At 35.4% G+C, this 27,981-nt stretch overlaps 3 protein-coding genes, 1 long non-coding RNA gene and 1 pseudogene across 5 annotated transcripts; 1 reads left to right on the plus strand and 4 right to left on the minus strand.

The window, feature by feature from the left end:
- Nucleotides 1-786: 786 nt before the first annotated feature.
- On the minus strand, nucleotides 787-1,627 carry LOC145581749 (uncharacterized). Its single transcript, XR_014099675.1, has 3 exons — nucleotides 1,438-1,627; nucleotides 1,225-1,338; nucleotides 787-1,118 (listed from the first exon to the last, which is right to left on the minus strand). It is a non-coding gene; the product is annotated as an uncharacterized LOC145581749 (long non-coding RNA).
- A 3,460-nt stretch (nucleotides 1,628-5,087) lies between these two features.
- On the minus strand, nucleotides 5,088-8,611 carry LOC145580687 (benzaldehyde dehydrogenase, mitochondrial-like). Its single transcript, XM_081637811.1, has 10 exons — nucleotides 8,536-8,611; nucleotides 8,091-8,148; nucleotides 7,261-7,412; nucleotides 7,020-7,162; nucleotides 6,779-6,932; nucleotides 6,461-6,690; nucleotides 5,984-6,073; nucleotides 5,661-5,834; nucleotides 5,438-5,575; nucleotides 5,088-5,297 (listed from the first exon to the last, which is right to left on the minus strand). Exons 1-10 carry the CDS (start codon nucleotides 8,609-8,611, stop codon nucleotides 5,094-5,096), a joined length of 1,419 nt encoding a protein of 472 aa, XP_081493937.1. The 3' UTR covers nucleotides 5,088-5,093.
- A 1,176-nt stretch (nucleotides 8,612-9,787) lies between these two features.
- On the plus strand, nucleotides 9,788-13,319 carry LOC145580688 (uncharacterized). Its single transcript, XM_081637812.1, has 6 exons — nucleotides 9,788-10,438; nucleotides 11,204-11,696; nucleotides 11,769-11,915; nucleotides 12,012-12,251; nucleotides 12,558-12,920; nucleotides 13,186-13,319. Exons 1-6 carry the CDS (start codon nucleotides 9,788-9,790, stop codon nucleotides 13,317-13,319), a joined length of 2,028 nt encoding a protein of 675 aa, XP_081493938.1.
- Nucleotides 13,320-13,747: 428 nt separating this feature from the next.
- Nucleotides 13,748-17,139, minus strand: LOC145581750 (aldehyde dehydrogenase family 2 member B7, mitochondrial-like; annotated as a pseudogene). Its single transcript, XR_014099676.1, has 10 exons — nucleotides 17,051-17,139; nucleotides 16,163-16,297; nucleotides 15,936-16,078; nucleotides 15,692-15,846; nucleotides 15,370-15,599; nucleotides 14,991-15,080; nucleotides 14,636-14,809; nucleotides 14,401-14,538; nucleotides 14,112-14,311; nucleotides 13,748-14,021 (listed from the first exon to the last, which is right to left on the minus strand). The product of XR_014099676.1 is annotated as an aldehyde dehydrogenase family 2 member B7, mitochondrial-like (transcript).
- A 2,830-nt stretch (nucleotides 17,140-19,969) lies between these two features.
- LOC145582839 (U4/U6 small nuclear ribonucleoprotein Prp31 homolog) lies at nucleotides 19,970-26,069 on the minus strand. Its single transcript, XM_081639867.1, has 8 exons — nucleotides 25,919-26,069; nucleotides 25,059-25,124; nucleotides 24,720-24,857; nucleotides 23,388-24,280; nucleotides 23,234-23,304; nucleotides 22,805-22,907; nucleotides 22,533-22,608; nucleotides 19,970-20,381 (listed from the first exon to the last, which is right to left on the minus strand). The coding sequence occupies exons 1-8, from the start codon at nucleotides 25,919-25,921 to the stop codon at nucleotides 20,262-20,264; spliced, it is 1,470 nt and encodes a 489-aa protein (XP_081495993.1). The 5' UTR covers nucleotides 25,922-26,069; the 3' UTR covers nucleotides 19,970-20,261.
- Between the last annotated feature and the right edge of the window lie 1,912 nt (nucleotides 26,070-27,981).

Consider the following 27,981-nt stretch of genomic DNA (forward strand, 5'->3'; position numbering starts at 1 on the left):
GTATTATATACTCCTGGAGTACTATGGATCATGGTACTCCTTACACAATATGTTTGAGTTATTTTGCATACACTTTATGTTATTTTGCTTAAATGTTGTGTTATTTTGTTACAACAATATGTTATTTACTTATCTACTTCAACCTCAACTCATGCTATTTATAATTTACATAAAATAACAAATACTTATTTAAAAATAACATATATATGTATAAAAATTGAATAATAATAAGTTCACATCAAAATAACATTAGCAGCATTGAGTTTTAAGACATCATGAAGAGAATCGAACACTTCGGGAGGTATTAAATTTCTGGACATGAACACATTTAAACCCTTAAATTGCTTCAAATCAATTGATTTCTAAGAAACCCAGAAAACTGGAAGAAGAAAAGAGGAGAGAGAAAGTGTCTTTGATTTGGAGTTGGAGTAGTGAGAGGAAGAGAGAGAGTGAGAATGAGAGGTTGATTTATGGGAAACCCAGAAAATTGGAAGAAGAAAGGAAGATAAAGTGTGTGATTTTGAGTTGGAGTAGCTGAGAGGAAGAAAGAGAGTGAGTGTGGGAGGAAGATGACTAGGGGTGTCCATTCGGTTTTCGGTTTGGATTTAGGCCAAATCCAATCCGATCCAAATTATAATTCGGTTTTCATTTTTTCAATCCGATCCGATCCGAATTACTCTTCCAATCCAATCCGATCCAATCCGAATTAAAATTCGGTTATTTTGGATCCGATCCGAAATCCGAATTAAATTAAGTTGATTTATAACGTCTAATAAACTAATACGATAACATAAAACGGTAGTCAAGATTAACATAAATTATTTAACATCAAGACTAATTAAATTGTTCAAAATAAATAGTACAACTTAAAAGCAACACTAAGAGTTCACTACAACAAAAAAGCTAGCAGGAACAACTTAAGAAGAAAAGTAGCAGCAAACAGCAGCAAAAACAGCAGCAAACAACAACAAAATCAGCAGCAAACAGCAGCAAAATCAGCAACGAACAGCAGCAAACAGCAGGAAAAACAGCCCACCAACATTCTTTAATCAAGGCAGAAGCTTAGTCGTCTAAAACCTCAACTGTTTCAGGCTCAGCAATGGATATCTTGCACAAATCTTGATATTGAGAGAAAAAATAAAGAACAAATAATAATTAGAATTAAAATCAATAACAATATTAATACATAATTAAAACAAGAAAATAAAAAGATTTAGCAATCACCTTCTTCAAGTTGCTCAACTTCCTCCAAACATCAACATTACTTTCAGCATTATTAGCTTCAACATTATTAGGTTCAACCCCCCCTTTGCGTGAGACTCGTGACATACTGCAACTCTGCAAGTATAATTACGAATAAATTAAAAAAATTTAGTTGAAATTCAACAAAAAAAATAATAATAATAAAAAAACAATAGAAGAAGGGTAGCAAATTACCTTAAGTGGTTTAGGATTGTGAGATCAGAATAAGGAATGATTTGATTTAAATTTTCATGAGATGAATAGATGATGAAGAAAGAGCGCTTGATAAGTTGAGGGAATGAGGGAGTCAGGAGGCGTTGAGGTCTTGAGGAGTAATGAAGACTGAAAGAGGCAAATTTAGGGTTTTTAGTTATATAGTCTGTATTTGGGCTAAATTTTAAAGGCCCAATTATAAACTACAGCAGACCATTATATAAATGTTGGTAACTAAATTTCGGTGTTCGGTTTTAATTGGATCCGAATAGGGTCAATCCGATCCGATCCGAAAATCCGAATTTTCAAAAAATCTCAATCCGATCCGATCCGATTTAAAGTTCGGATCCGATCCGAATTGATAATTCGGTTTGGATTGGATTGGATTTCGGTTTTTATTCGAATTATGGACACCCCTAAAGATGACTGAGAAAAAGGGCGAAATAACATACATTTATTTAAAAATAACATATATATAAATTGAAATAATAAGAAGTTAACATCAAAATAACATGAATTTTATAAACCTGGAGTACCGTGTGCATGGTACTCCAGGAGTAAGATATAAATTGCACCAAAATGGGGACTGCCCAAAGCTAAGTAGAGGTGTGATCTCCTTGCTGTGATTTCCACTATGCTGTGATAGTATTATTATTATTTTCAATGGTTTATTACTAATGAGAGTATAAGACATGGTGATTTTCAATTGATTTTTTTTTTTTTTTTCGATGTATTTGCATTGGTTTTATTTTATTTATTTATTTTTTTTTTTAAAAATTCTGATGAATATTATTATTAATTTCATTGATCATTTGTCTATTTCGTGATGAATTTTGATTGATTTTGTGAATTTGAAGGATTCTTCAATTTTTTTTTTTTTTTTTTTTCAAATTCCTCCTATGGAATTCATACAGTAAAAATATTATGAACATAAGGTATTTAATTATGAGCACAAGAAAATTGAAGAAATTTAAAATAAAAAGATTATGAAACATACGCATTATAAGTATTAAAAATATGAACATATGCATTATAGAAAATGAACATACGCATTCAAAATATGAACATATGCATTGGTTTCCTGAAAGTGAACATAACATTAAAAAATGTGAACATATGCATTTAAAAAAGTGATCATAAGCATTCAAAATATGAATATATGTAGTAGTTCTCTGACAGTGAACATGTGTATTTTAGAAAGTGAACATGTGCATAAAAAAATATGAACATATGCATTTTAGAAAGTGAACTTAAGCATTCTAAATATGAATATATTTATGAATGTTGTTAATACTATTTCAAAACATTCTATGAACATAAGGTATCCAAATAATGAATACACACTAATATAAGCTAAACGATTCTTTTTTTTAAAAAAAAATTGTATTTTAAAAAAAATATGGTGGTTGGGAAGTAATGGTTTTCTTGTAAAATTTCAAAACATTCTATGAACATAAGGTATCCAAATTAGAGGAGAGAGAATGAACTTTGTTTGATTGTTAGGTTGAGAAAATCACAGGGATAAGAAATTAATTCAGAAATTTAATTTTGAAATGACTAAACGGTTTTTTTTAAAAAAAGATTATATTTGAGGTTTTCAAAAAAGAAAAAAAAAAGAATATTATATATATATATATATATATATATATATATATATATATATATATATATATATATATATATATATATTTATATATATATATATATATAGAGAGAGAGAGAGAGAGAGAGAGAGGCTTTCCGTAAAATTTGTGCGGGTGGGTTGCGTTTTGGTTTGGGTCGCATTTACAATTGGGCACATTTTGCAATTGAGCATCTTTAATGGGTTGGTGTTGCAGCTACCTTAGCTAAGACCAATTGGCATGTGTGAATATGTTATAAACGCAGTCTATGCACACAATGCTTGACTCACATTCTGTACCAACAAATCCACTTAATAATGTTTGTATTCAAATCCAAGTATATATTTTTTAAATTGGTCGAAAATAAGCAAACCAATCATTGTGCTCATACCAAATTTAATTTTTATAAGATTTCATGCACGGCTCATGGTCCACTATCGTGCCTCTCATGTCGAATTTAGCCACTTTTGTGCTGGCCCAACACATACGACATACCTAGCTCTACATAACTAAGTTGGTAATCAGTTAAACAAGCAATGTGTCTATCATTAAAAAATAAATTTTAAAAAAAAAATCATAACGAGAGGTTAAATTTATAGCAATTCATGGCAAATCTATAAAATAAGTTTGATATGAACCTATTATTAATTCTATAGGGGGAAATAAAATTTCAAAAAATAAATGTTAAGTTTCAAGTATTTTTAGAGGTCGTAAGGGGGAAAAAGTTGTGTTGTATTCTTTAATTATTTTTTTTAAAATAAATATTTACAAGAAGAAGAAATAAATTATTTAGAAGTAAACATATCATTGTGAGTGGTTTATTTGATATTATTAAAAATATATGATTAGTCTTATAGATTTTCAATTTTAAATTTTTGTGAAATGGATATAAGTATTAAGAAGATTTATAAACTGTGCACTGCAAGGGTGCTACACTAGTTAAAAAATAAATTTAAATATAATCATAACGAGAGGTTAAATTATAACCCTTTTGTATGTCCTTGTCCCTTGCCCAATTGCAATCTTTTGGAGCAAACTTTTTAAACTTTGATCATTAATCTAGAAGAATTATCATGGTGGCTTGTCAAAAAAAAAAAAAAAAAAAAAAAAAAGAATTATCATGGTCATATGGGATCTTTAATCTTGATTACTAGTAATAGTAATTCATTTCAGTTTATTTTATAATAAATAAAAAAAAAAATTTATATATATATATAATGTGACAACTAATTTCAATTTAGGCCGTATTATACATATTTTCACCTCTGTAGGCTCCATGCTATGATGGTCATTCTTTATTTCCAATATTGGCCCCTTATAATTGAATCATTACATGATTACTTGTATAATTAAAGTGGGTTGATTATACAGCAAATAATTCAATACCTAGAGGCTTAGCTAGTGAAAATAGTATTGCAACAAGATGGCATAGTTTAAAGGCTAGATGATATTAATCTAAATGCAATTTTGATGAATTAGAAAAAAATTAAATGCTCAAATGAAGCTATATTATATAGACAAGAATAATTGAAAATTAAATCAAGGTAGGAAAAAAAAAAAAAAAACAAAAAACAAAGCCTTCCTTTATTTCAGCTGTTGAAGTAACTGAGAAAAACAGGACTACAAGACTTCAACAACAATAATAATCTGTGTGTTTTCTACAACCATGCAGGATCCTTCAAAGGTGTAACCACAGACTTGACTTGCAAGTAGTTCATGAGACAATATATACCCTTCTCCCTTCCTTGTCCACTCATCTTGTACCCTCCAAAGGGGATGGCTGCATCGAATACATCGTAGCAGTTAACCCAAACCGTGCCTACTTTGAGAGCTCGAGCCAAGTAGTTAGCAGTGTCGATGTCCTGTGTGAACACTCCTGCTGCCAATCCATAGTGTGTGTTATTGGCTCGTCGAGCCACCTCTTGTATGTCCCTACAAGTAGAGGATTAATACATCTAAGGGATGTTCATAAAAAATAAGGTTCTTAGATTAGTTGCTAGTGTAAATTAAAGATGCTCACTTGAATTTTAAGATCGACTGAACAGGACCAAAGATCTCATCTTGTGCAATCAACATGTCTTCATTGACATTGGAGAAAACAGTAGGCTGAATGTAATAACCCTTTGAGCCTAATTTTTCTCCTCCTGTTTCGAGCTTAGCTCCACTCTCGATACCTGATCTTATGTATTGCATCACCTTCTCGAATTGCTCTGAATCAATCTGAGGCATTCCAGAGAAAGTGAGAATTTCATAATAAAAACAAGCATCATGCATTCAACATGTTAAGGTTCTGGCCTACAATATATAGGAAATTATGCAAATGTATTAGTTATGATCCAATATTTTGCCAATTTGTTTACCTGAGGCCCCTGCTCAATGTCCTTCCTAAAAGGATCACCAACAACACGCTTCATAGCTCGTGCCTTCGCTTTCTCAACAAACTCATCATATATGCTTTCATGTACATATGTACGAGAACCAGCACAACAGCATTGTCCCTGAGAAAATAATGGAAATGACCCTTGAATGAAATTCTGTGACATGACCCAATAAACCTGGACTAATTGATGAAAGGCGACTTACCTGGTTGAAGAAGAGAGCAAAATGGGCTAGTTCCACTGCCTTGTCTATATCAGCATCCTTGCACACAATAAAGGGAGATTTTCCTCCAAGCTCTAAAGTCACCGGTTTTAAATTACTCTTCGATGCCATCTCAAGCACTAGTTTTCCGGTCACAGTTGATCCTGTAAAAGCCAGCTGCAATGCAGATTGTTATGTCAATGATACAATGTATATAAGATCAGTACTAATCATAATCCATTTGGTGATATTATCTTGGACACCCATAACTGACATTTTGAATCATATAAGAGACAAATAAGCTTCAACGAGGTGCTGGTTATTACCTTATCGACATCCATGTGAGAAGCAAGAGCTCCACCAGCAGTAGGACCATAGCCAGAGACCACATTTATGACACCATCAGGAAGTCCAGCCTGCAGCAGAACATAATAAGACCGGCAAACTTCAACCCATATACATTTCATTTATATAACTCGAAAAGTATGATGATCCACAGTTTGTTTCTGGCTTTTTTGACTGATTAGTTTAGATTCGACACTTGCAACACACAACCAAGCTTGCCAAGGAAAGATGTATTAGACTATTAGTATGATGATAAGATCATTTTATCAGGACCCTAGTTAAGCCAATGAAATATTTCTGCAGTATAATCATAATGATTTAATTCTAATCAGTAGTACTTAGCTTGTCCATTCTACCATTTTGAAGTCCATAAAATCTATTGCAGAGAATATCTGAAGCAAAACAAGTTGGAATAGATGAAAAGAGGCACATATTTGGACTTTTCATTGCGTAAGTACCTCTTGGAGTAACTTTGCAGCATAGATTGCAGTTAATGGTGTTTGTTCTGCACTCTTCAAAACAATGGTATTACCGCATGCTAAGGCAGGTGCAACCTTCCACACAAACATGAGAATCGGAAAATTCCATGGGATAATCTGTCCTGCTACCCCTATGGGTTCATGCAGGGTTTGCATTTGATATGGTCCATCAGCAGGAACAGTTAGACCATGTATCTTATCAGCCCATCCTATGAAATTCCAACATTGAACAATTGTCAAAAGAAACCCAAGTACATGTTCTTAAACCCAACTAGCTTAGCTTATTTCAACACCTACCAGCATAATATCTCATTAGACGAACACACAATGGTAATTCGGCTTTAGCAGCTTGCTCATATGGCTTGCCATTATCCCAAGTCTCAAGAGCAGCTATCTCATCAGTATGCTGCTCAAGTAGATCAGCAAATTTGAACAGAATTTTTGACCTTTCCTGAAAAATGAAAACATAGACTTATTAACTGCTGTTTTACTGTGGCCTTTATTATATCAATTTTAATGCAAGAAGCTATCTGGTTACATAAGCAGTCATCTTAGGCCAAGGCCCTTCATCAAATGCTTTGCGAGCAGCAGCAACTGCACGATTAATATCCTCAGCATCACCCTCAGCAACTTCTGCAATCACATTTCCTGTCCTAGGATCGTATGTTTTGAATTTTTTACCTGAAACAGATGGAGTGCTGTTAATCATCACCGCATCAGCAATCGTTAGTAATTTTCTCGTCTGATTAGTCATCATTAGGAGCTTAATAAAAACATACCTGATGCAGAATCCACGAATTTTCCATCGATCAGAAGCTGAGTATATTTTACACTCACAGGTGGCGTAATAGGATCCTCAGTGGCAGCAGCTGTGCTGTATCTGCCCACCACTCTTCTGCAGTAACTAGTCCTTCCTGAACAATTACAGAAGCTACAGCATCAGTCTTAAACAAAAGAATAATTAAAATACCATACATTTGAAACAAATGGATTATTGATATAAATCATGGGTGCATATATCTTAAAGTTTTTCTTACATGTTTTCACAACACTTCTAATTAAAGGGAATGTTTACTATAAGCTTCACTAGTCAATTTATAATATAAAATGTTGTTGCATATGTAGCTCATTGCAATTTACAAGACTAAATTAAACTATCTCCATTTCATAAAACAAGACATCTATATAAATATTTGGAGATCATCAGGCTATGATAATTGTTTGATATAGTCTACTTATATTTAGTAAATTGAGCCTTCTATATTCTTGGTATTCACGTTTCCTTTGACCATCTTTCAAAATGTATCTTAACACTGTGTTGCAATTAAAAGAAAACGTTGAAAAAATTGCACTACCTCTGTTTTTTTTAAATGCATCACTTGAATTTTCACACTTATCGAGACACAACTTTGACTATTAATATTTTTAATTAGATATTAGTAAAAATTATAACAAAATTATATTATGATAGTAGACATTGTAACAAATCCAACAATATATTACATGATCATGTTTATAAATTATATAATAGTGAAAAAATTAAGTCAAATATAACATATAAATAGTGCAAATTCTCAAGTGATGCGTTTAAAAAAAACGAATTGAGTACTTCCTAGCTGAGTAGCATGGATCTTTACCCATGTGACCACAAATATAAAAAGCCAAAACTATAATATTTTAAGGTACAACATTCAAAAATCAAAATACACTGTAGTCTGTTTAACAATTTTATAGACGTGTGCTATGTGTGGATTTAATTCAGAGCATAAAAGTTAAGAAACTGTAACAACAATAGATCTCATCTCACATTCTCACTTACCCCTACCCCTACCCATACATGAGCAAAATGACACTAAAGTAACATTTTCATGAATATCAACTAACTTAATTACTTACAAGTTAAAAATGATATTCAAAATCGGGATCAAATCTAGTCTACATCTTGTACCTTTTGCTATTCAAATACGCAACAATATATATATATATATATATATATATATATATATATATATATATATATATATATATATATATATATTGAGATTAGAAAGTACCATATTGTGAAAGGGAACGGATTGAAGAAGAAGCCAATGTGCGAGATAGGAAAGATGAGATCTTTTGGCTTGCCATTTTCACTTCCTTTTTTCCTCTGTTATAACACACAAAACTAATTAAATTAATTAGCATAAAAATTAACAAAAAATGAGTTGAAAGAGAGAGAAAGAGAGGACATTAGCAATAGCAACCCACCACTTGAAGTAGTAGACACCAAAGCAAGAACATTTTGAATTCTGATTAGTGATCACTTTATATAGAAAATGCTGCTATAACTCCATCTACTTCCATTAATTAATACTTTAAACTATCGATTAGTGGGAAACGCTAAATAACAGCTTAATTTTATACTCTATTCATTTTATATTATCGATCAATTAAAATATCAATGCATTAATATTTATTCGTTTAGGATTTAACTATTAATATCTCTAAAAAACTTGTGTATAACCTTATACGATACTTATTTTTATTGGGTCGGTAGGTCTAAATGGCTATTAAAATATGCGGAGGGAAGACTGCTTGGTAGATAGCAGATAAAAAACTAGTATTCCGTACTATTATATGGTCAAATAATGCTCAATATTCTCTTTAGGTGGGACCTTGGACACCACCAACATGTATGATATAAGGAAATCAAAAAGGATATCCAATACTTCGTCTGCTTGTCACTTTACATCAAAATCCAGATGATTATACATTATTTGATTATTTCTAAATATTTAGAAGTTGTTAATTAGACACATGTGAGAATATGAAGAGAGTAAAAATATTAAATATTGCAACTTGCAAATAAGAATGGAAACAATACAGTACTTTGTATATCTAAAAAAAAAATCGCATATTTTTCCAAGTTATATAGCACCGTTTGACACGTGATTTGGTTATAAAAATATATGGGAGGAATAAGTGTTTTCCCTTTAGACAAAATTGACAATTCTAAACATCTGAAGTTGCATATTATGATATAAACTATGGAGTAGTATTGGAGGATATATTTTAGGAAATTAATTGGATATATTTAGTTTCCATATTTTATGCTTAGTATATATTTTATGCTTAGCATAATATCTTTTTGATATCTTTTATTATTTCCTAATTCTATCGGGTTAGGAAAACGGTGTATTATTTATTAGCCATGGCCATCATCATTATGAATCAAGTGATTGAGTTTATTCTATTTATCATATTCTCTCTATAGTTTAGCATGGTATCAAGAGCAGGTTAAATTTTTTTTTACAACCTCATACAATGACTGGAGATGATGAAACATCATTTTTATCACCCCTTATCAAATACGGCCGTGAGGATTTTTGCGTCCAGGGGGGGAAGTATTCGGTTTCTGACGTTAATGCAATTACGGGATTGTTTGGTAATGTTAATGTTCCAAACAATTGTTTGAATGGAAAATTTGACGTTACTTCTTGGATTATTGACACAGGGGCAACTCATCATGTAACCGGAGACAAATCTTGGTTGTTTGATACGCAGAGTTTTGAGTGTCCCGTTGGTCTTCCCAATGGTGACACCATATTGACTTCTTTAATTGGTTATGTCCGTTTGTCGGACAAGCTCATCCTAACCGGGGTTCTTTATGTTCCTAATTTGAGTTGCAATTTGCTTTCTGTGTCACAAATTACAGATAACCTTAATTGTATTGTCCAATATAATTCTTATATGTGTGTTGTACAGGATCAAACGAAGGAGTTGATTGGAACGGGAGCTAGGAGAGACGGACTATACTATTTTAGCAATTCAGATTCGGTGAATCATGTTGATGTGAACAATGCAAAGTCGACCTTGGAGTTGTGGCATCGTCGAATGGGTCATCCTTCCGAAAAAGTGGTTAAGTTACTTCCTCATGTTAATGGCAATAAACATAATCTTTCTAAAGGGTGTGAGGTATGTATGCGTGCTAAACATCCTAGAGATAAATTTCCTTTGAGTGATGGTAGAGCTTCTAGGATTTTTGAGAAAATACATTGTGATTTGTGGGGTCCGTATCGACATGTTTCTTCATGTGGAGCTCGTTATTTTTTGACTATTGTTGATGATTATTCTCGAGTTGTTTGGATTTACTTGTTGGTTGATAAAACTGAGGTTTTTTGAATGTTTTTAGCATTTGTTGCAATGGTTGATAGACAATTTTCTCAAACCATTAAGGTTGTGCAAAGTGATAATGGCACTGAATTTAATTGCTTGCGTGATTATTTTAGTGCTACTGGAATTATTTTTCAAACCTCTTGTGTGGGGACTCCACAACAAAATGGAAGGGTCGAGAGAAAACATAAACACATTCTTGAAGTTGGGAGAGCTTTGAGGTTTCAAGCTAATTTGCCTATTTATTTTTGGGGGGAATGTGTTCTTGCCGCTGCTCACCTAATTAATCGTACACCCACTCCCTTGTTACAAAATAAAACTCCATTTGAAATTTTGTTCAATAAACCACCCTTATTTGATGCACTTCGTACTTTTGGATGTCTATGCTTTGCTCATAATCAGAAAATAAATGGAGACAAATTTGCTAGTCGCAGTAGAAAATGTGTGTTTGTAGGATATCCGTTTGGTAAAAAGGGATGGAGGTTGTTTGATTTGGCTACAAAAGAATTTTTTGTTTCAAGGGATGTGAAATTTGTTGAAGAAGTCTTCCCTTTTGTGAGTCCCGAGGTTGTGAACATTGCAAATAATGAGTATGAAGAACATAATATTCATGATGATTTTTCACAAATTATCTATGACGAATTAGAGGTTGGGGATTTACTGGATGAGCAAGCAGTTCACTCACCAAGCCCAATCCCAGTTTCAACAGCCACGGACTACCCATCGCACGCTGGGCCTCCTTTCCATCAGCCCGGTTTACTTTCTGACCAGACCGATGGATTTCCATCGCCCGATGGGTCCACGGGCAAGCAGCCCACTGCTCATGCTGAGTCTTCAGCGCATGTTGGGCCTCTTGGGCAGCCCGATTCAGCTATTTCAGATCAGTCCACTATTCAATCCGGTCCTCTTGAGCAAGATGATTTTAATGGCTCTAATAATCAACAATTGGGTCGTGGTTTCCGCCAAAAGTTTCCAAATGTTAAGCATCGTGATTTTGTGACACATACGGTTTTTGCTAAAAGTCCGTCTCCGTCCACTACGTCTCCAATCCCTCCTTCAGGTACGCCTTACCCTCTAACACACTATATAAATTGTGACATGTTTTCTGTGAATTATCGCAAATTTCTTGCAGCTGTTGTTTTGGGAAAGGATCCAAAATCCTTTAAAGAAGCGATGAAATCCGAAGGTTGGCGAAATTCTATGAAAGAAGAAATAAGGGCATTGGAAGATAATGGGACTTGGACATTGGAGCATCTTCCTCCCGGCAAGAAAGCTCTAGGTTGTCAATGGGTGTATAAGACAAAATTTTTGTCTAATGGTGATATTGAACGTCTCAAGTCGCGTTTGGTTGTTTTTGGTAATCATCAAAGAGAAGGCATTGATTATGGTGAGACCTTTGCTCCGGTTGCAAAAATGACTACTATTCGCGCTTTTCTTGCTATAGCAGTTTCAAAAAACTGGGAGATTCAGCAGATGGATGTTCATAATGCTTTCCTACATGGTGATCTAGAAGAGGAGGTGTACATGAAATTACCTCCTGGTTTTGAGAGCTCGGATTCGAGTTTGGTGTGTCGTTTGAGAAAGTCTTTGTATGGGTTGAAACAGGCTCCAAGATGTTGGTTTGCAAAGCTCACTACGGCTCTGAAAGGGTACGGTTTTATTCAATCTTACTCTGATTATTCTCTTTTCACATACACTAAAGGCAATGTTCAAATTAATGTCTTAATTTATGTTGATGATCTTATTATTTCTGGGAATGATTCCGCTGCATTAAATGTGTTCAAAGCTTATCTTGGTGATTGTTTTAAGATGAAGGACCTTGGTCCTTTGAAATATTTTTTGGGCATTGAAGTTGCTCGTAGTAAATCAGGTTTGTTTTTGTGTCAACGAAAATACACCTTGGATATTGTTTCTGAAGCAGGGCTATTAGGTGCGAAACCAAGTGGTTTTCCGATGGAGCAGAACCACAAGCTAAGTCTTGCTAGTGGTGAGTTACTTAAGGATCCTGAGTCTTATCATAGACTAGTAGGGCGGTTGATTTATCTCTCGGTGACTAGACCAGATTTGGCATATTCGGTTCATATTCTTTCACAGTTTATGCACGAACCTCGGATTGAGCATCGGGAAGCAGCTCTTAGGGTGGTTCGTTATTTAAAGGGTACTCCGGGACAGGGTATTTTGTTGAGTGCAGATAGTGACCTGACTTTGCAGGGTTGGTGTGATTCAGATTGGGCGGCATGTCCTCTTACTCGTCGTTCGTTGACTGGTTGGCTAGTTTTTCTTGGTAAATCTCCTATTTCGTGGAAAACCAAGAAGCAACCCACGGTCTCTTTCTCTTCTTCCGAGGCTGAGTATCGTTGCATGGCTTCAACCACACATTAGTTAAAATGGTTGAAGGCCTTGCTTTTGAGTTTGGGTGTCCAACACCCTAAGGCGATCAAGTTATTTTGTGATAATCAATCTGCTTTACATAGCTCGAAATCCAGTTTTTCATGAACGTACAAAGCACATTGAGATTGATTGTCACATTGTTCGTGATGCTATTACAGAGGGCTTAATTGCTCCTTCCTATGTTTCCACTAAGGAGCAACTTGCAGATATTTTTACTAAGGCGCTTGGGAAGTCTCAGTTTGATCATCTTCTTTCCAAGTTGGGCATTTACAATCCCCATGCTCCAACTTAAGGGGGGGTATTGGAGGATATATTTTAGGAAATTAATTGGATATATTTAGTTTCCATATTTTATGCTTAGTATATATTTTATGCTTAGCATAATATCTTTTTGATATCTTTTATTATTTCCTAATTCTATCGGGTTAGGGAAACGGTGTATTATTTATTAGCCATGGCCATCATCATTATGAATCAAGTGATTGAGTTTATTCTATTTATCATATTCTCTCTATAGTTTAGCAAGTAGTAAGTGTCACTTTTCTTGACGTTTTGCCAATTGACTTCAACATTACAAAATTGCTCAGTTCATTCCACCCAACACAAACAATGAACCACAAAAATAAAACTAACAAGGCACAAAAAATTGTGTTAATTATTGCAGACAAAGGAGTAATCCTGCAGAAAAAGAGGGAAAATTTTGATAATTTGTGTGTGTTTTCATAGCCAAGCAGGATCCTTCAAAGGAGTAACCACAGCCTTGACTTGCAGATAATTCATCAGACTGTAAATTCCCTTCTCCCTTCCTTGTCCACTCATCTTGTAACCACCAAACGGAATGCCTGCATCGAAGACATCGAAGCAGTTCACCCACACCGTGCCAACTCTTAAGGCCCGAGCTAAGGTATTAGCAGTGTCTATATCCTGGGTGAAGACTCCGGCTGCTAGCCCATAGGGTGAAGCATTGGCTCGTCGAACCACCTCTCCAAGGTCCCTACATAATAGATGATGAGACAGGATATTTAGTAATAATCTATCATACTGAAAGAATGTCAAAGGGAGTGGATAAATAGAATGAACTCACTTGAACTTTAAGATAGACTGAACAGGACCAAATATTTCATCCTTTGCAATCAGCATGTCTTCATTGACATTGGAGAAAACAGTGGGTTGAATGTAGAATCCCTTTTACCCTAATTGTTCTCCTCCTGTTTCGAGCTTAGCTCCACTCTCAATACCGGATCTTATGTATCGCATCACCTTCTCAAATTGCTCTGAATCAATCTGAGAAACTCAAAGAATAGTGAGTTTTTCAGAAGTCCTCCAACTACTGTAAAAAGGTGTAGTTTTAAATCAATTTACAACTTGCATACCTGAGGACCTTGTTCAATGTCCTTCCTGAATGGATCGCCAACAACACGCTTTATGGCACGCGCCTTTGCTTTCTCAACAAACTCATCGTATACACTTTCATGTACATATGTACGCGAGCCAGCACAGCAGCATTGTCCCTGCAAAAATGATCATATCCTTGTAAGTACATATACATATGGGTTATGGCAAGCATAAAAATAAGAGACTAAATAACAAAAAAATTGTTCCACTTACCTGATTGAAGAAAAGGGCAAAGTGAGCGAGTTCAACAGCCTTATCTATATCAGCATCCTTGCACACAATGAAAGGAGATTTCCCTCCAAGCTCCAAAGTCACCGACTTTAGATTACTCTTTGCTGCCATCTCAAGCACCAGTTTTCCGGTCTCAGTTGATCCAGTAAAGGCCAGCTGCAACAATACAACGCGGACTATATGTCAGATAACAGTCCTAGACACAAAGACACTAAATAACTCTTATCTATTGTGTCCTGCACGCTCATAGATGGCAGGATACGGTTAATATAGCCTCTCTTCTGCTTTATGAAATACTTCTGCATATGGGGTGCTTATTAGTCATTAGTCTCATTACCTTGTCCACATCCATGTGAGATGCTAGAGCAGCACCGGCAGTAGGACCATAACCAGAAACCACATTTAGAACACCATCAGGAAGTCCGGCCTGCCACAACATTGATACAGAGTTTAATCGAGTTAAGTTTCATTTCATCTATGTGATAAAACAATTTAAAGCAAATTAAGTTTCATCTATAAGCAACTAAGCAACATAGATTTTATGAATGGTTTAGCTCTGACATTATTTGGATCACCTGCCTTAATCCTATATTATACTATCCACTCTAAATGAATCTTTTCTGTGTTCATCTAAGTGAAGGAAACCACTCGAGAAACTCTTTATAGTGTCATATAGATGATGAACAGGACCAAAAAGACCAGGCGGATAATAGTACCTCATGGAGAAGTTTTGCTGCATAAAGGGCAGTCAATGGTGTTTGTTCTGCAGTCTTCATAACAACGGAATTTCCACAAGCTAATGCAGGCCCGATCTTCCACACAAACATGAGAAGAGGGAAATTCCATGGGATAATTTGTCCTGCTACACCTATGGGTTCATGGAGGGTTTGTACATGATGAGGTCCATCAGCAGGCATAGTTAGACCATGTATTTTATCCGCCCATCCTGAGGAATTTGAACATACAAATCCGTTAGGAAACACAAAAACAAGTTTTCATTCTATAAAACAGCTAAGAAAGCACCTATTTTACACCCACCAGCATAATATCTCATTATGCGAGCACACATTGGTAGTTCGATTTTAGCAGCTTGCTCAATATGGCTTTCCATTGTCCCACGTCTCAAGGGCAGCAATCTCATCAGTGTGCTGGTCAAGTAGATCAGCAAACTTTAACAGGATTTGTGATCTTTGCTGTAAAATGATAAGGCTGAGAGTTAGCTACACAAAATATAGGAGCTAGCTTCAGAGAAAGAAAAGAAGGAATAATACTAGCAAATTACATAAGCAGTCATCTTAGGCCAAGGCCCTTCATCAAAAGCTTTGCGAGCAGCAGCAACTGCGCGATTGATATCCTCAACATCACCCTCAGCAACCTCAGCAATCACATTACCTGTTCTAGGGTCATTTGTCTTGAATTTTTTACCTAAACCACATAGAAAATTGTTGTATTATCTTTAACACGGATGAAATTTAATCTATTGATTCATAGTTTCAGTGGAAATCTCACCTGAAGCTGAATCCACAAACTGTCCATTTATTAGAAGCTGAGTATATTTCACCTTTACTGGTGGAGTGATGGGTTCCTCGGCGGCTGCAGTTGTGCTGTATCTGCAGACTACTCTTCTCAACTGACAAGCTCTCCCTAAGAAACAAGTACAGATACTGCAGCATTAGCCTTGAACAAATAATTGGAACTGAAGCATTTAATTTCACAAAGTTAATTCATGATAAAACAGATGTAGTACACCTTAATTCAAAGACTAGTAAGGACTCTAAGTTCAATATAACTTTTGTACGATGTCTTTAGATTACTTCCTCCGTTATTCAATTAGTGCAACATTAGGTTTATAATACGTGGTCAAATCAGTGTAATCTAATTCTCTAATCCCCTCGAACGACTAACCGAAACATGTGAATTGGTATGTAATGTAACACATTGCAATGGTTAACTTATAGACTAGTTTAAGTGTGTAACAATAGTAGGTAATGAATTGAGTTCCCAAACCCAATTTGTGTCCCAAGAAACTTTGACCCTTTTTGCTACTCTAAGGATCCATTTTCCTTCAACTTAATTTATCTCATTTTGTCTTATTTCAAACAATTCATAACAGTTCAAACAAGTACAAAAAGTTCAGACAAAATAAGTTTGGATAAAATAATAAGTTCTGAAACACTCACATATAAGTTTTGGTACGGTGAAAATAAGTTCAAATATAAGTCAATAGTAATAGTTTAAACGAGTTACAATGATATAATGAAATCTAGTTAACAACTAGAGGAACAACATTAGGAGCAATAACATGTCATCTTATTGATCTCGTCAAAAATGTAACTACTAACAACATTAGATATTGGCAGATCAACTCAAAATAATGTTTCTAAAGAGTAAAAGTACCTTGAGAAAGAGTAGAACGAGTTGAAGAAACCAATGCTCGTGAAAAAACAGATGACATCATTTGACTAGCCATATTATTGCACCCTCTTTTCCTCTGTACTTGGCCATTTGACTTTCTGTCTAGTGAGCTTATATAGATAAACTTCTGCCTTGCTTCATTATTAATTTATTAGTTAATTAAAATACTATTCATCAAATCAGATTAAGCCTACAATTCGAAAGTGTTATAATTACTCTCATCTTAAGATAAGTGTCATTCTTGAATTAAGGCATTTGAGTTTTTATATTCTATGCGGATCTACGAGATCTAAATTAATAATCAATTAAAAAAAATATATCGAGTCATTTCATCGAGTGGAATGCCTAAAGAAGTTCCTATATGCACGGATAATTTCCAATCCTTTTTATTAGACCACTTAGGGTCTGTTCACATTTACTTAATTTCAGTTCAGTTCAGTTCAGTTCAGCTCCAATCAGTTCAGTTCAGTTCAGTTCAGTTCCAATCAGTTCTGTTCAGTTCAGCTCTTAATTTCCCTCTCACATAAAATATTCATTTCAGCTCAATTCAGTTTAGTTCAGTTCAGTTCAGTTCCAATCAGTTCAGTTCAGTTCAGTTCCAATCAGTTCAGTTCAGTTCAGCTCAGTTCAGTAAATATGAACAGGCCCTTAGATATTACTCTTTTTCTGCGAAAAAATTGCATATATCTATTTGAGTGACAAAAAATGTACTCCCTCTGTCTCAGTTTACTTGCAACATTTTAAGTGGATATATTTGCCGATACACATGTTTGACCGTTAATATCTTATATTATATACTTATATAAGCTATTAAAAGTTTATATTAAGAAACTATACATTAAAATAGACCCAACAACATATTATATGATTACATTGGCTTTCATATAATAGCTAAAAATGATGGTCAAAGTGAGATATATGAATAGTGCAAAAAGTCAAAACGTTGCGAGTAATTTGAGACGAGGGAGTACATAAAAGTCAGCAATTGAAGCAAACCCGGGAGTTTAGGAGAAAAGATCACATTGTGATACACTTCACATGGGCCACATGGTAATGCTAATATTTTTCGATATTCAATTAATAGCGTGGCTCATGTGATAGATATTATTTTGATTGTTGATTAGGCCTAAAATGGAGAATTATTTTTACAAATATATCATAATAAATAAATTAAAGAAATTGTTGGTTTCAGTTTCAAAAAATAATAAATAAATAAAGAGAGAGAGAACAAAAGTAGAGATTTACAGCAAAAATAATTAAAATAAGGATTTTCCGCAACAGATTGTAACCTTCTAACTATTTAGGCAATAATAATGTACTTTTGTCAACTACAAAACAAGAAAACCAAATTATGTTCTTACAAATAGTCACAACTCATAATTTGTTTCCCAAAGTAGGATACCAAACATGGATAGATGATATTCAACAATGTAGACATTATCATCATAGATTCACAACCTCCAAGGGCTGCAAGCCTGCAACTAAGCGACTTTTACACAATACTCTACCCGTTTACACAAAAAATTGCTTTGAGTATGCTATCGCCTTGGCAGATCCACTACCCGTTTAGTTGTTGTTGGTGACACATTTGAGCCTTGTCAAAACACTTAGTTGGATCGGGTTAATGTCAAGTAATTTGGGGTTATTTTTGGACTAGATAATTTTTATCAACAATTCCGGAATATTACAAAGTATATCATTGCTTAAAAATACTCGATTGTGAGTTTGTGACACTGTGAATCGGTCGGTTGGGTAACTTGGGTCAAAGGCGCATTTACCATTTGGCAAATTTTTTGATGCGAACATAGCATTAAAATCTAGTAAAATTCTCTCAAAACAACATTGTAATTACCATACTACTGAGATCGTCGAAATACAAGTAAATAATCATTACAACAATTTTTATTAATTACAGTAAATATTAAAGTACATAAAGTATAAAACCTTTTTTACACTAATAAAGTCCCTGTTTAAATATAAGATACTGTAATTATTGTTTTGAACTAAAATCTGAAGTATATACAGTCATCAGATGACTTTCTTTGAGATTGACCCAAGAGATTTTCCAGATAAACAATTTTACCACAATAATACTAATACATACTCAAACGTTCATGCAGAATATCCCCCATTTTTCAATTACTTCTCATTTTAAATCATAATAGAGCTGCAATGGTAGTATTATAGTCTGTAGAAAATATTGGTAACATGATATTTTAATTTCTTAAAATATAATTTCTACAAATTATTTGCAATTATTAAGTATAATTGCTTTGATTGAATGATAAATTAGTTTCTAATTATCAAACAAACATTTCACTATTGCCTGTAGTTTTAGGCATCACCGCGCCAGACTGCTGATTGCAGATTTTAGTATTAGGCCGTGTCAAGTCACTACCAAAAAATATTGATTCTAATGATATGATCCATAAAATATGCATTAGATGACTGAATAATGATTCATAGTTAAATTTATATTAACCAAAATAAGAACTACAAACCTATGAAGTAAGCCATCCACAACCCACTTTCTATTGCCCTGCAAGACTGCCTGCCTGCATTGCAACCACCTGATCCACCGGCCACCACATTCTCTCACCACCTTCATTTTCTCTCTTCCCCATCCCAAACATAACAGTGTACAGTCTTTGATCCTGAGCTAACCATCCCAATCATGCCCAAAGCCCCACAACGACAAGTTATTGTACCTCAATTGTCTCTTCATTCTCAGTATGACATGGGGTTTCAGACAACCAGCTGCAATAAAAACAAAGGAGAATAGAACGCTGACTCCTTTGTGTTAAAGAACTATTCTCTCTATCACAAATCTAAATTTTCAGCATGGACTTAACATAGATCCCTAAACTAACATGAATCAACTAACAAAACAAGTAGTAGAAATTATTTTCATGAACATAATTTTTATACTTTTTGGCAATTCAGGTTCAAAATATGTTTTAAATATAGTGAGATTCATAAAGTCATGTACATGTGCTGAAGATAGACAAATTAGATTTTTCTTTAAGCTCAAAGATAACAATTGCCACAAAATTTTGCAATCTTAACCTGGTAGCTTAATGATACACTGATAGTTGAGAGCATTTGTTTGAGCATGTTCAATTTCCATAGTAAACTTGCACTCTCCATAAAGCACTAAACTGATACGGGCAAACATTTGAATACCAGTAGAAGCTCATATTCTACTCAAGTTACTCTTGATTTTTGAAAATGTGCCTATTTCAGAAAAATATGTACTCTGAGTTCCACTACCAAGTTGATGTGCATGAGCCTGTGGATTTGAAAGTTCAATGCCCTGCATGAAAAGGTACAACAGAAATTCAACATCAGCAGCAAATTTTAATCAAATATCACAAGGAGCGTTTTTCATGAAAATTTCCCAATGGTAGATAAAACATCACAACCAAAATAATTTTTACACTATGACTGTAAATGAAACTGATGCTGTTTAAACTTTGAACAATCTTTGCATAGACTACAGTAAGGGAAAGACAAAGTTCAGTATTATGGGTCTACGATACATGAATGTTCTATGTTGCCTAGAGAAGCAGACAGTGAATTGGAAGTAAATACCAGCTGCACACAATTTATTGCCAGAATAAGTGCCAAAACCTACAAAACAAATAGACTGACCTCTTCCTTTCCACATATAACTTAAGGGTGCTATGGATTTTTGGCGAGTGTCATGGTATGGGAGCATTGCATAAGGCATAAGCAATTTCCAGTTAAGGTGTTACTAAAATCTATAAATAGCACCCAAAGAAAAGCAGATGGGAAGTGATCTGGAATTATCCCTATCACACCCTCCAACAATTCGTTTTAACCATGTAAGCACATAGGAATACCCCCCCCCCCCCCCCCTCTCTCTCTTAAAGTGTAAAAGATTTTAGTATGTGTTGACAAGAGACAAGACCAGTATCTAAAATTTCATCCTAGGGTGTGCCCAATGCCAGTCATGTTGATTTATAACAATCATAAGGGAGATTCCAAAAATGATTCACCCCCCCCCCCCCCCCCCCCCTCTCTCTTCTTCCCCTGGCAAGACAGATTTATTATAACAAATCTAGAATGGTAGTTGGACAACAAGATCTATTGTTTCAGATAAAAGGGGCTATTAGGCATATTACAGCCAAGGCGTACATATCTTCAATATAAGTACCAATAAAGTCTTAAATCAGAGCCCTATCCGCTGGAAAACACCACCTACCACTTCAAGCAAAACCAAATAAAAATAGCACAACAACTAATATGAGATGTGAAGCACAAAAACTATTAGATTATTCTGTTTATGCTAAACTAACTCCAAAAGGCAAAAGCATAGTGATTCCCCTTTAATGGAAAAAGTCTAAGGTAATGTGATTGTCAATTTGTCACTATTCCTAAAGTTCCCAACATATAGCCATTCATTGCAAACTTCAAATTATGGAGACCTAGAAAAGGATAAAACAACACAAAACCATAATCCGCATTTTGATTGGCCTCCAAATTAGAGGACATCCAATAGTAAAGATGTACGTGTAGTTACGGAGAAGCAAAATAATTATAATAATAAAAAGGCCGCTAATGCCATATACGAAGTATCAAATAGTACAATAGTGCCAGAGGACTCGTGCAAAGGCTATCTACAAAGAATCAGAAGCCCAAAAGAAAGAATAAGCATAATACTTTTCTAGGTCCAATATATTAAGAGTATCTAGAAACAACCTACAAAATAGTCCAATATCAAAAACAATATTAAATGTCAGATGAAAGATGCTATTGGCAAAATTTCGACTATTGAAACAGTAGAGTGACAAAACAAGACTAGGAAAATAAGGAATCTAAGATGTTATAGTGCAGACTGCAGAATAACCAAAATTCTAGTATTCCTTGCTTTATTTTAAGTTAGCTTAGAGATTTACTAGGTATAAGGGCAAGTGCACAATATTTTATGGCTAAAGGAATAGAGACATTGTGCAATCACTAGAATACTTGCAACTATTGAGCAACTAAGTAGTTCACAAAAACAAATCATTGGCATTACTTTCTACTTCATTCATCCCGCAGTGATTTGTCCTATTAGACTTTTGAACAAATATTAAGGAGTCTAGATAACTTATGGGGAATAGAGTACAGGAAATCTAAGTAAACAGGGAGAGGTGAAATCAGGCTAAGGTCGACTAGAAAAACTCTAGCACACTAGAAATAAGAGAAAGGGAGTTGCGTGAATAAACAATCATCAACAAAAGAACAAATATCCAGTGAGACAAACTAAAAAGGGACAATAATTGTGGGGCAAAGGGAGTTCTTGTAGTTAAAAATCAAACGAAAGAGAAAACTCAGTACATGCCTGCACAGCGGTAAACACGAAAAAAATAATAATAATGATAACATCAAGGACAATTATTGTGGACAAAGAGATTATTTTAAGGTATAAATCAAACAAAAGGTCAAATAAGGTACAGACCTGCACAGGGGTAAATGCCAAACTTGAAGTTAACCCTGAGGTAGCACCACTGCTTCCATAGCGCTTTTCCTTGAATCTGATTTTAAAAACAAAGAGATGTCAGAAAAGCATACGTCAACCACCCCCAACACAATCTCAAAAACCAACCTCCAAGCACTAATTAACTACTACCTATGTAAATTATTATCTGCAACTTTGGAATATTTTATATCTCACAAATAATACCCCTAAGTTGCAGATAATAATTAACGGAGGTAGTAGAAAAAACTTACTTCTTAGCAACTTTTGCTGCAAGCTTGCTTGGACCAGCAGACATACGTAACTTCCCACTTCCAGCTTGACCAAGCATACCATAACCTTCTCCCAAACCATCACCTTAGCAAAAGGAAAATGAATTGTAAGACATGCAATTATTCTAAGAAGGGAAACTACTTGACTAATTAAAAAGATAAAATTTAAAAATAAAAATAAATAACAAACTCACATCCACATCAGAATATTAAATTTTGAACTTGATTTGCACCAGAATAAAGTGACAAAGGTAACTTTAGAAATTCTTATCTAATATGAATATGTACCTCATTAGCTTGCCTAGATTATCCGCATTCTATTCAAATTATATACCTGAATTTCCTGAATTCTACACAAAGATGCAAATCAAAAAGATTTAGGCTTTGTTACACTAAAGTGAGGAATTTTACCAAGAGAACTCTCTTCAGGCACACCAAACTGCATCCTGTTAGCCAATTTCCTCATATCTGTGACAGCATATCTGCAAAACAGGACAAGAACACAGTAAGAAAATAATGTATGGAAAGAAATCACCCTGATACTTTAAGCCAATGACAGGTCTACCTTTCCTTCATCTTCCTTAGCCTACGCCCACCTCTTTTCTTTTTAGGTTCTGAATCAGGCACGGGAAGAGGTTTTGGGATCTTAGGAGGTGGAGGCTCTTGCCACTTCTCAATCTTTTTACGGATATCTTCTCGTAATGTCCTTCCAGTCTTGCCAGTTGAATCTCCTCTCGTTGAATCTACTCGAGCTGCAAGGGTTGACTTTGCAGCCAAAAGACGACATGCACGCATTCTCAAAGGAGGGGGCGTACTCTGAAATACCTCTGTCTGCTCAATATAGCCAACACGAAAATGAGATGTTGCAGTCGAAAAGCCGGCCAAATTCTTCCTTTTGGCCCCAAGTAGCTGAACATTACAAGCTGGCATCTTAGCTAATGCGGCCAAACCTCCAGCAGTCCCCATTAGTTTTGCTGCAACAGCACTCCCAACAATAGCTGAAAGATTAGGTGCTATATATACCATTCTGCTTTCAACAAAATCAAGGACTTTTTTCCTTGCTGAATCAAGCTCAATTGCACGATCACACGCCTCAACAGTCTTCTGTAAAACATCCTCTGGAAGTGGCTTACCACTGGTGGTTGAAGCAGTGACTGAAACAACCATAATGATGGCAGAAGGCAGCAGCCCTTCCAGATCAACTAGGGTCAAGTCCACTTCATTACCAATCTTCTTCACAACACGAGCATAGTCAATGGGGTGATGAACGAGCGATTCAAGCTCAGGAAACTTTAGACGGTACTTGTCACGGATAAAATTATGGATAATAATAATCTCATTCTCAATATCCACTGACAAAGCATTGCAGTCAACAATCAGCTGATATTCGGGATCATCTTCCAAAACTATTCCATGTTCAGGAATCTCTGAACCTTTTAGCAATGCATCTTCAACTTTCTGCAATTTCAAGAACAAGTTATTGATGACCATACAGCTAAATAAAACTCAGAAATCAGTACATCTGAACATCCAATTGGCAACACCTCCCCCCCCCCCCCCCCCCTCTTCTCACCCTGGAAAAATTATTAAGCATCGAAACAAGATAAGCAGACAAGGGGCCCAGCGCAAAAAGGGAGAATGAAGGAGAGCCCTCAGCAATCAGAGTCAGCACTTTCAACAAACCAAACAAGAGGCACAGGATGAAAGTCATGCAAATGAAGCGAAAGCCATCTTTCACAATAGAAAAAAGAAGGGGGGAAAAAAACAAACTGAGACCTATATACATAACTGCTGAAAAAATCATAATAATTTGGCAGCTAATTAACATAACAACGTCGCAAGAACTCCTACAGAGGGTCAAAAACCAATTGTAAACATGTAATGTTCATCATCTTACCTGCATTATATCAGTGTAACGTTGAGATTTTTGTAGTTTGGAAACGCTATCAAGATCATCATAATTCAGAGATTCTATGTCAGCTAACTCTCCGTCTATATCCTCCTCCATGTTGTCAGCATCAGCATCTTCTTCCACCTACAAAAGAAACAAACAAAAGCTATTAAAGACATACAAACTAACAACAAAAATTTTCCCTGTAATTACTCTCATTACGACCTTGACATCAAAATTCAATTATTTAACATACACGACCAATTATTTAACATACTCTTCACACACTGAACTTAAACATCAAAAACTGTAAGATAAGATTAAGACTAAAAGTAATAAACTCACCACGACATCAGCTTCATTGTCTGATAAATCATCCAGATCCGCCAAGAAAGAATCGGCAAGTGTTGCCTGGAACAAAAGTTGAAAATTCAGCCAATACACAAAAGAGGCAATATGAATGTGCAGTTGAGAAGGTTCATAAGAGCAAACTAAAATGTTCAGTAAATTGATTTTATATATCACCATACAACTGAAATATACTATATCGAGGCAATCGACATCCTAAACAATCATCAATAATCCACAACACAACACCTCCAGCATATCCAAATTCCAAAAATAAACCTCCTTATACAAACTCTTAAATCAAATTGTTGAGTGCACGAGAGTTGAACACAAACCAATTCAGCTAGTCAAATCGAATATAAATTTCCAAGAAGTAAAATACGGATATTCATTACTTCAAAATAGCCCCTAATCGCAAAGAATAAAGGCAAAGGCTAACCATGTCGCCGTGCCTAAGATCAATTTGCTCCCATGTACAGGGTAAGCCACATTCCCATATTTGCACACTAAAAGATAGCTAAATATTCAAATTCTTTTGACTTTTTTCTTCCTTATTACTATTCCACGATTGTTTAAATTATACCGTTTGCCTCAATCATGCTAAAAAAAACTCCTCTTTAATCCAGAACAACGCAAAAGATACAACTATGAACAAGAAAGACGCAGTAAACATATGAACAACATACAATAGTACTCAACAACAAACTATATTCAGAAAAGTGATTAGGGAAATTAGGTTTGCCAACAATGAATTGAAAATATTATGAATTCACAATAAACATTGAATGTTTTATGCGAGTTGTTCAATTACAAAATTAACAAAGAAATTCGGAAGAGATGAATTGCAGAAGACTAACCATTATGATTTACTCCGGCAAAATAGCGAGCAATTCGACGTAAGAAACTGGAAGCGTAGTTGAAACCCTAAATTGCGAGAAGGTGATTCAATTAATCAGAACTTGAATCCCCAAATTGAGAGTAAAATAAAAGTTGGGAATAATAATTCAATTGATAAAAGAATTAAAGAAGTGTTGCCGACTTAGAGCGTTTCTCACCCCAACACGGTGCACAACTGCACACGATGACAGGGGCAATTTAGTCAATGTGTTATAAAATTGGCCCGGACTAGAAAAATAAATCAGACACTCCAAACGGGATCAAACGTGACTGGTTTAGTATTTTCGGTCCTGCGAAAAGACGTTTCTAAATTTCTCCCTTGTATCTTACCTTTAAAAAAAAGGAAAAATTAGAAAAAATAATCCCAACTTTCATCAATTTTGGAAGAATAATCTCAACTTTCGATTATTCTGGAATAATCCGAACTTTAGAGGGTCTTCTTTTTCTTCAATCCCAAATACCGGTTATCGGTTAAATGGGTTGAATTATTATTTTTTGTTTAAGTGACACGTGTCGTGATTTAATTGGTTAAAATACAAAAAAATAAATAAATAAACACCTATTTCGAAACTCAGCCAGATCGGCAACCCGCCCAGCCAGCCACCTCCCTCGCCGGACCGCCGTCTCTCCTCCACCAGCAGAGTCGCCACTCCGGCGTCCTCTCAAAACCACCGTCCCCTCTCCCCAAAACCCCTACGCAACCACCAATAAAACCCCTCCCTGAAACCCAACCCCGACCACCAATAAAATCCCTTCCAATTTCAGCCACCAGCCAAACCCCCAAAACCACCGGCTGCTGCTATTACCCGTCCCCCTGCGCCGCTGATTCCCCTCCTTTCCACCGGTTTCCCTTCCCTATGCGCGCGGTGTTGCGATCCCCCAACCTCCCTCCTTTTCTCCCTTTCCCGTTTTCCGGCAACCACTCCTTCCCTTGAAATCTCTTTCTCCACTCGAAAACCCCTAAAAACCAACTCCCTTACTCTCGAAAATCACCAAAAACCCATCCCCCACCATCGAAAACTCTAGCCGCTAGGGTTTCGAGGTGGTGGGAGGAGCAATTTGGGATTTTTGGCAGTGGGGAGGGGTTTCATTGGTGGTTATGTGGGGGTATGGGAGGGGGTTTCGGGGAGGGGGGAAAACGTCAATCTGGCGATCCTATGTGGCAGAGGGAGATGCGGTGATTCTGTGTGGGAGGGGAGACGCCACGGCGTACGGCTGGTGGGGGAAGGGGCGACGAAGGCGACATACGACTGGTGGGGGAAGGGGAGGCTGCTGGTTTTCTTTTTTTTTTTTTTTTGGTTTTTTTGTATTTTTTTTTTAAGTTTTTGACAAATCAGGACTTGACATGTCAAGTGACCTGATATAATAGGTCATTGACTTTCGTTGACCGGTTTGGGATTGAAGAAAAGAGGAACCCCTAAAGTTCGGATTATTTTGGAATGATCCAAAATTGGGATTATTGGAACAAAATCGATGAAAATTGGGATTAGAAAATTTGTTGAAAATCATCTTATAAAAACCAAATTTTGTTGAAAACCATCTTATAAAATTTTTTTTGTCAAAGCACACTTGTTTTAAATTTTTTTTTATTGAATCCCACCACTTTTCGAATTTCGACTATTAATTGACATTTCCGACGTTGATTAACATGTGCACCTCACGTGACCCACTTAACCCCACTTTTCTATTATTTTCCCCCCCTTTCCCTCCATTCATTTCCCCTTTGTCACGTACATATTCCGTGCAATTGTATAAAAGGCTATAAAAACCAAATTATGATGAAGATGAGTGACGAAGAGGGGAATGAACGGAGGGAAAGGGGGGGGGGGGGGGGAAGTGGAGTTAAGTGAGTCATGTGAGGTGCACATGTTAGTCAACGCCGAAAATGTAAGTAATTAGTCGGAACCCGGGGAAATGATGGGACTTAACAAAAAAATTTAAAACAGGTGGACAAAAAAAAATTTAAAACAGGTGTGTTTTGACAAAATAAAATAAAATTATAAGATGGTTTTCAACAAATTTT

Source organism: Chenopodium album, chromosome 15 (genome assembly GCF_948465745.1).
Source record: "Chenopodium album chromosome 15, dcCheAlbu1.1, whole genome shotgun sequence".
Lineage (NCBI taxonomy): Eukaryota > Viridiplantae > Streptophyta > Magnoliopsida > Caryophyllales > Amaranthaceae > Chenopodium > Chenopodium album.

Coding starts and splice junctions, on each gene's coding strand:
- LOC145580687 (XM_081637811.1), bottom strand. CDS start 8,611: ATGGCAAGCCAAAAGATCTCATCTTTCCTATCTCGCACATTGGCTTCT. Junction 6,933..7,019: donor GGCCTAAGATGACTGCTTAT/GTAACCAGATAG, acceptor TTCATTTTTCAG/GAAAGGTCAAAAATTCTGTT. Junction 5,298..5,437: donor ACATTGAGCAGGGGCCTCAG/GTAAACAAATTG, acceptor GGAATGCCTCAG/ATTGATTCAGAGCAATTCGA.
- LOC145580688 (XM_081637812.1), top strand. CDS start 9,788: ATGACTGGAGATGATGAAACATCATTTTTATCACCCCTTATCAAATAC. Junction 10,439..11,203: donor ATCTTTCTAAAGGGTGTGAG/GTATGTATGCGT, acceptor GTGAGTCCCGAG/GTTGTGAACATTGCAAATAA. Junction 11,916..12,011: donor TCCCGGCAAGAAAGCTCTAG/GTTGTCAATGGG, acceptor ATCAAAGAGAAG/GCATTGATTATGGTGAGACC.
- LOC145582839 (XM_081639867.1), bottom strand. Junction 23,305..23,387: donor CTAAGGAAGATGAAGGAAAG/GTAGACCTGTCA, acceptor CCTGTTTTGCAG/ATATGCTGTCACAGATATGA. Junction 20,382..22,532: donor TGGCATTTACCCCTGTGCAG/GTCTGTACCTTA, acceptor CTTTTCATGCAG/GGCATTGAACTTTCAAATCC.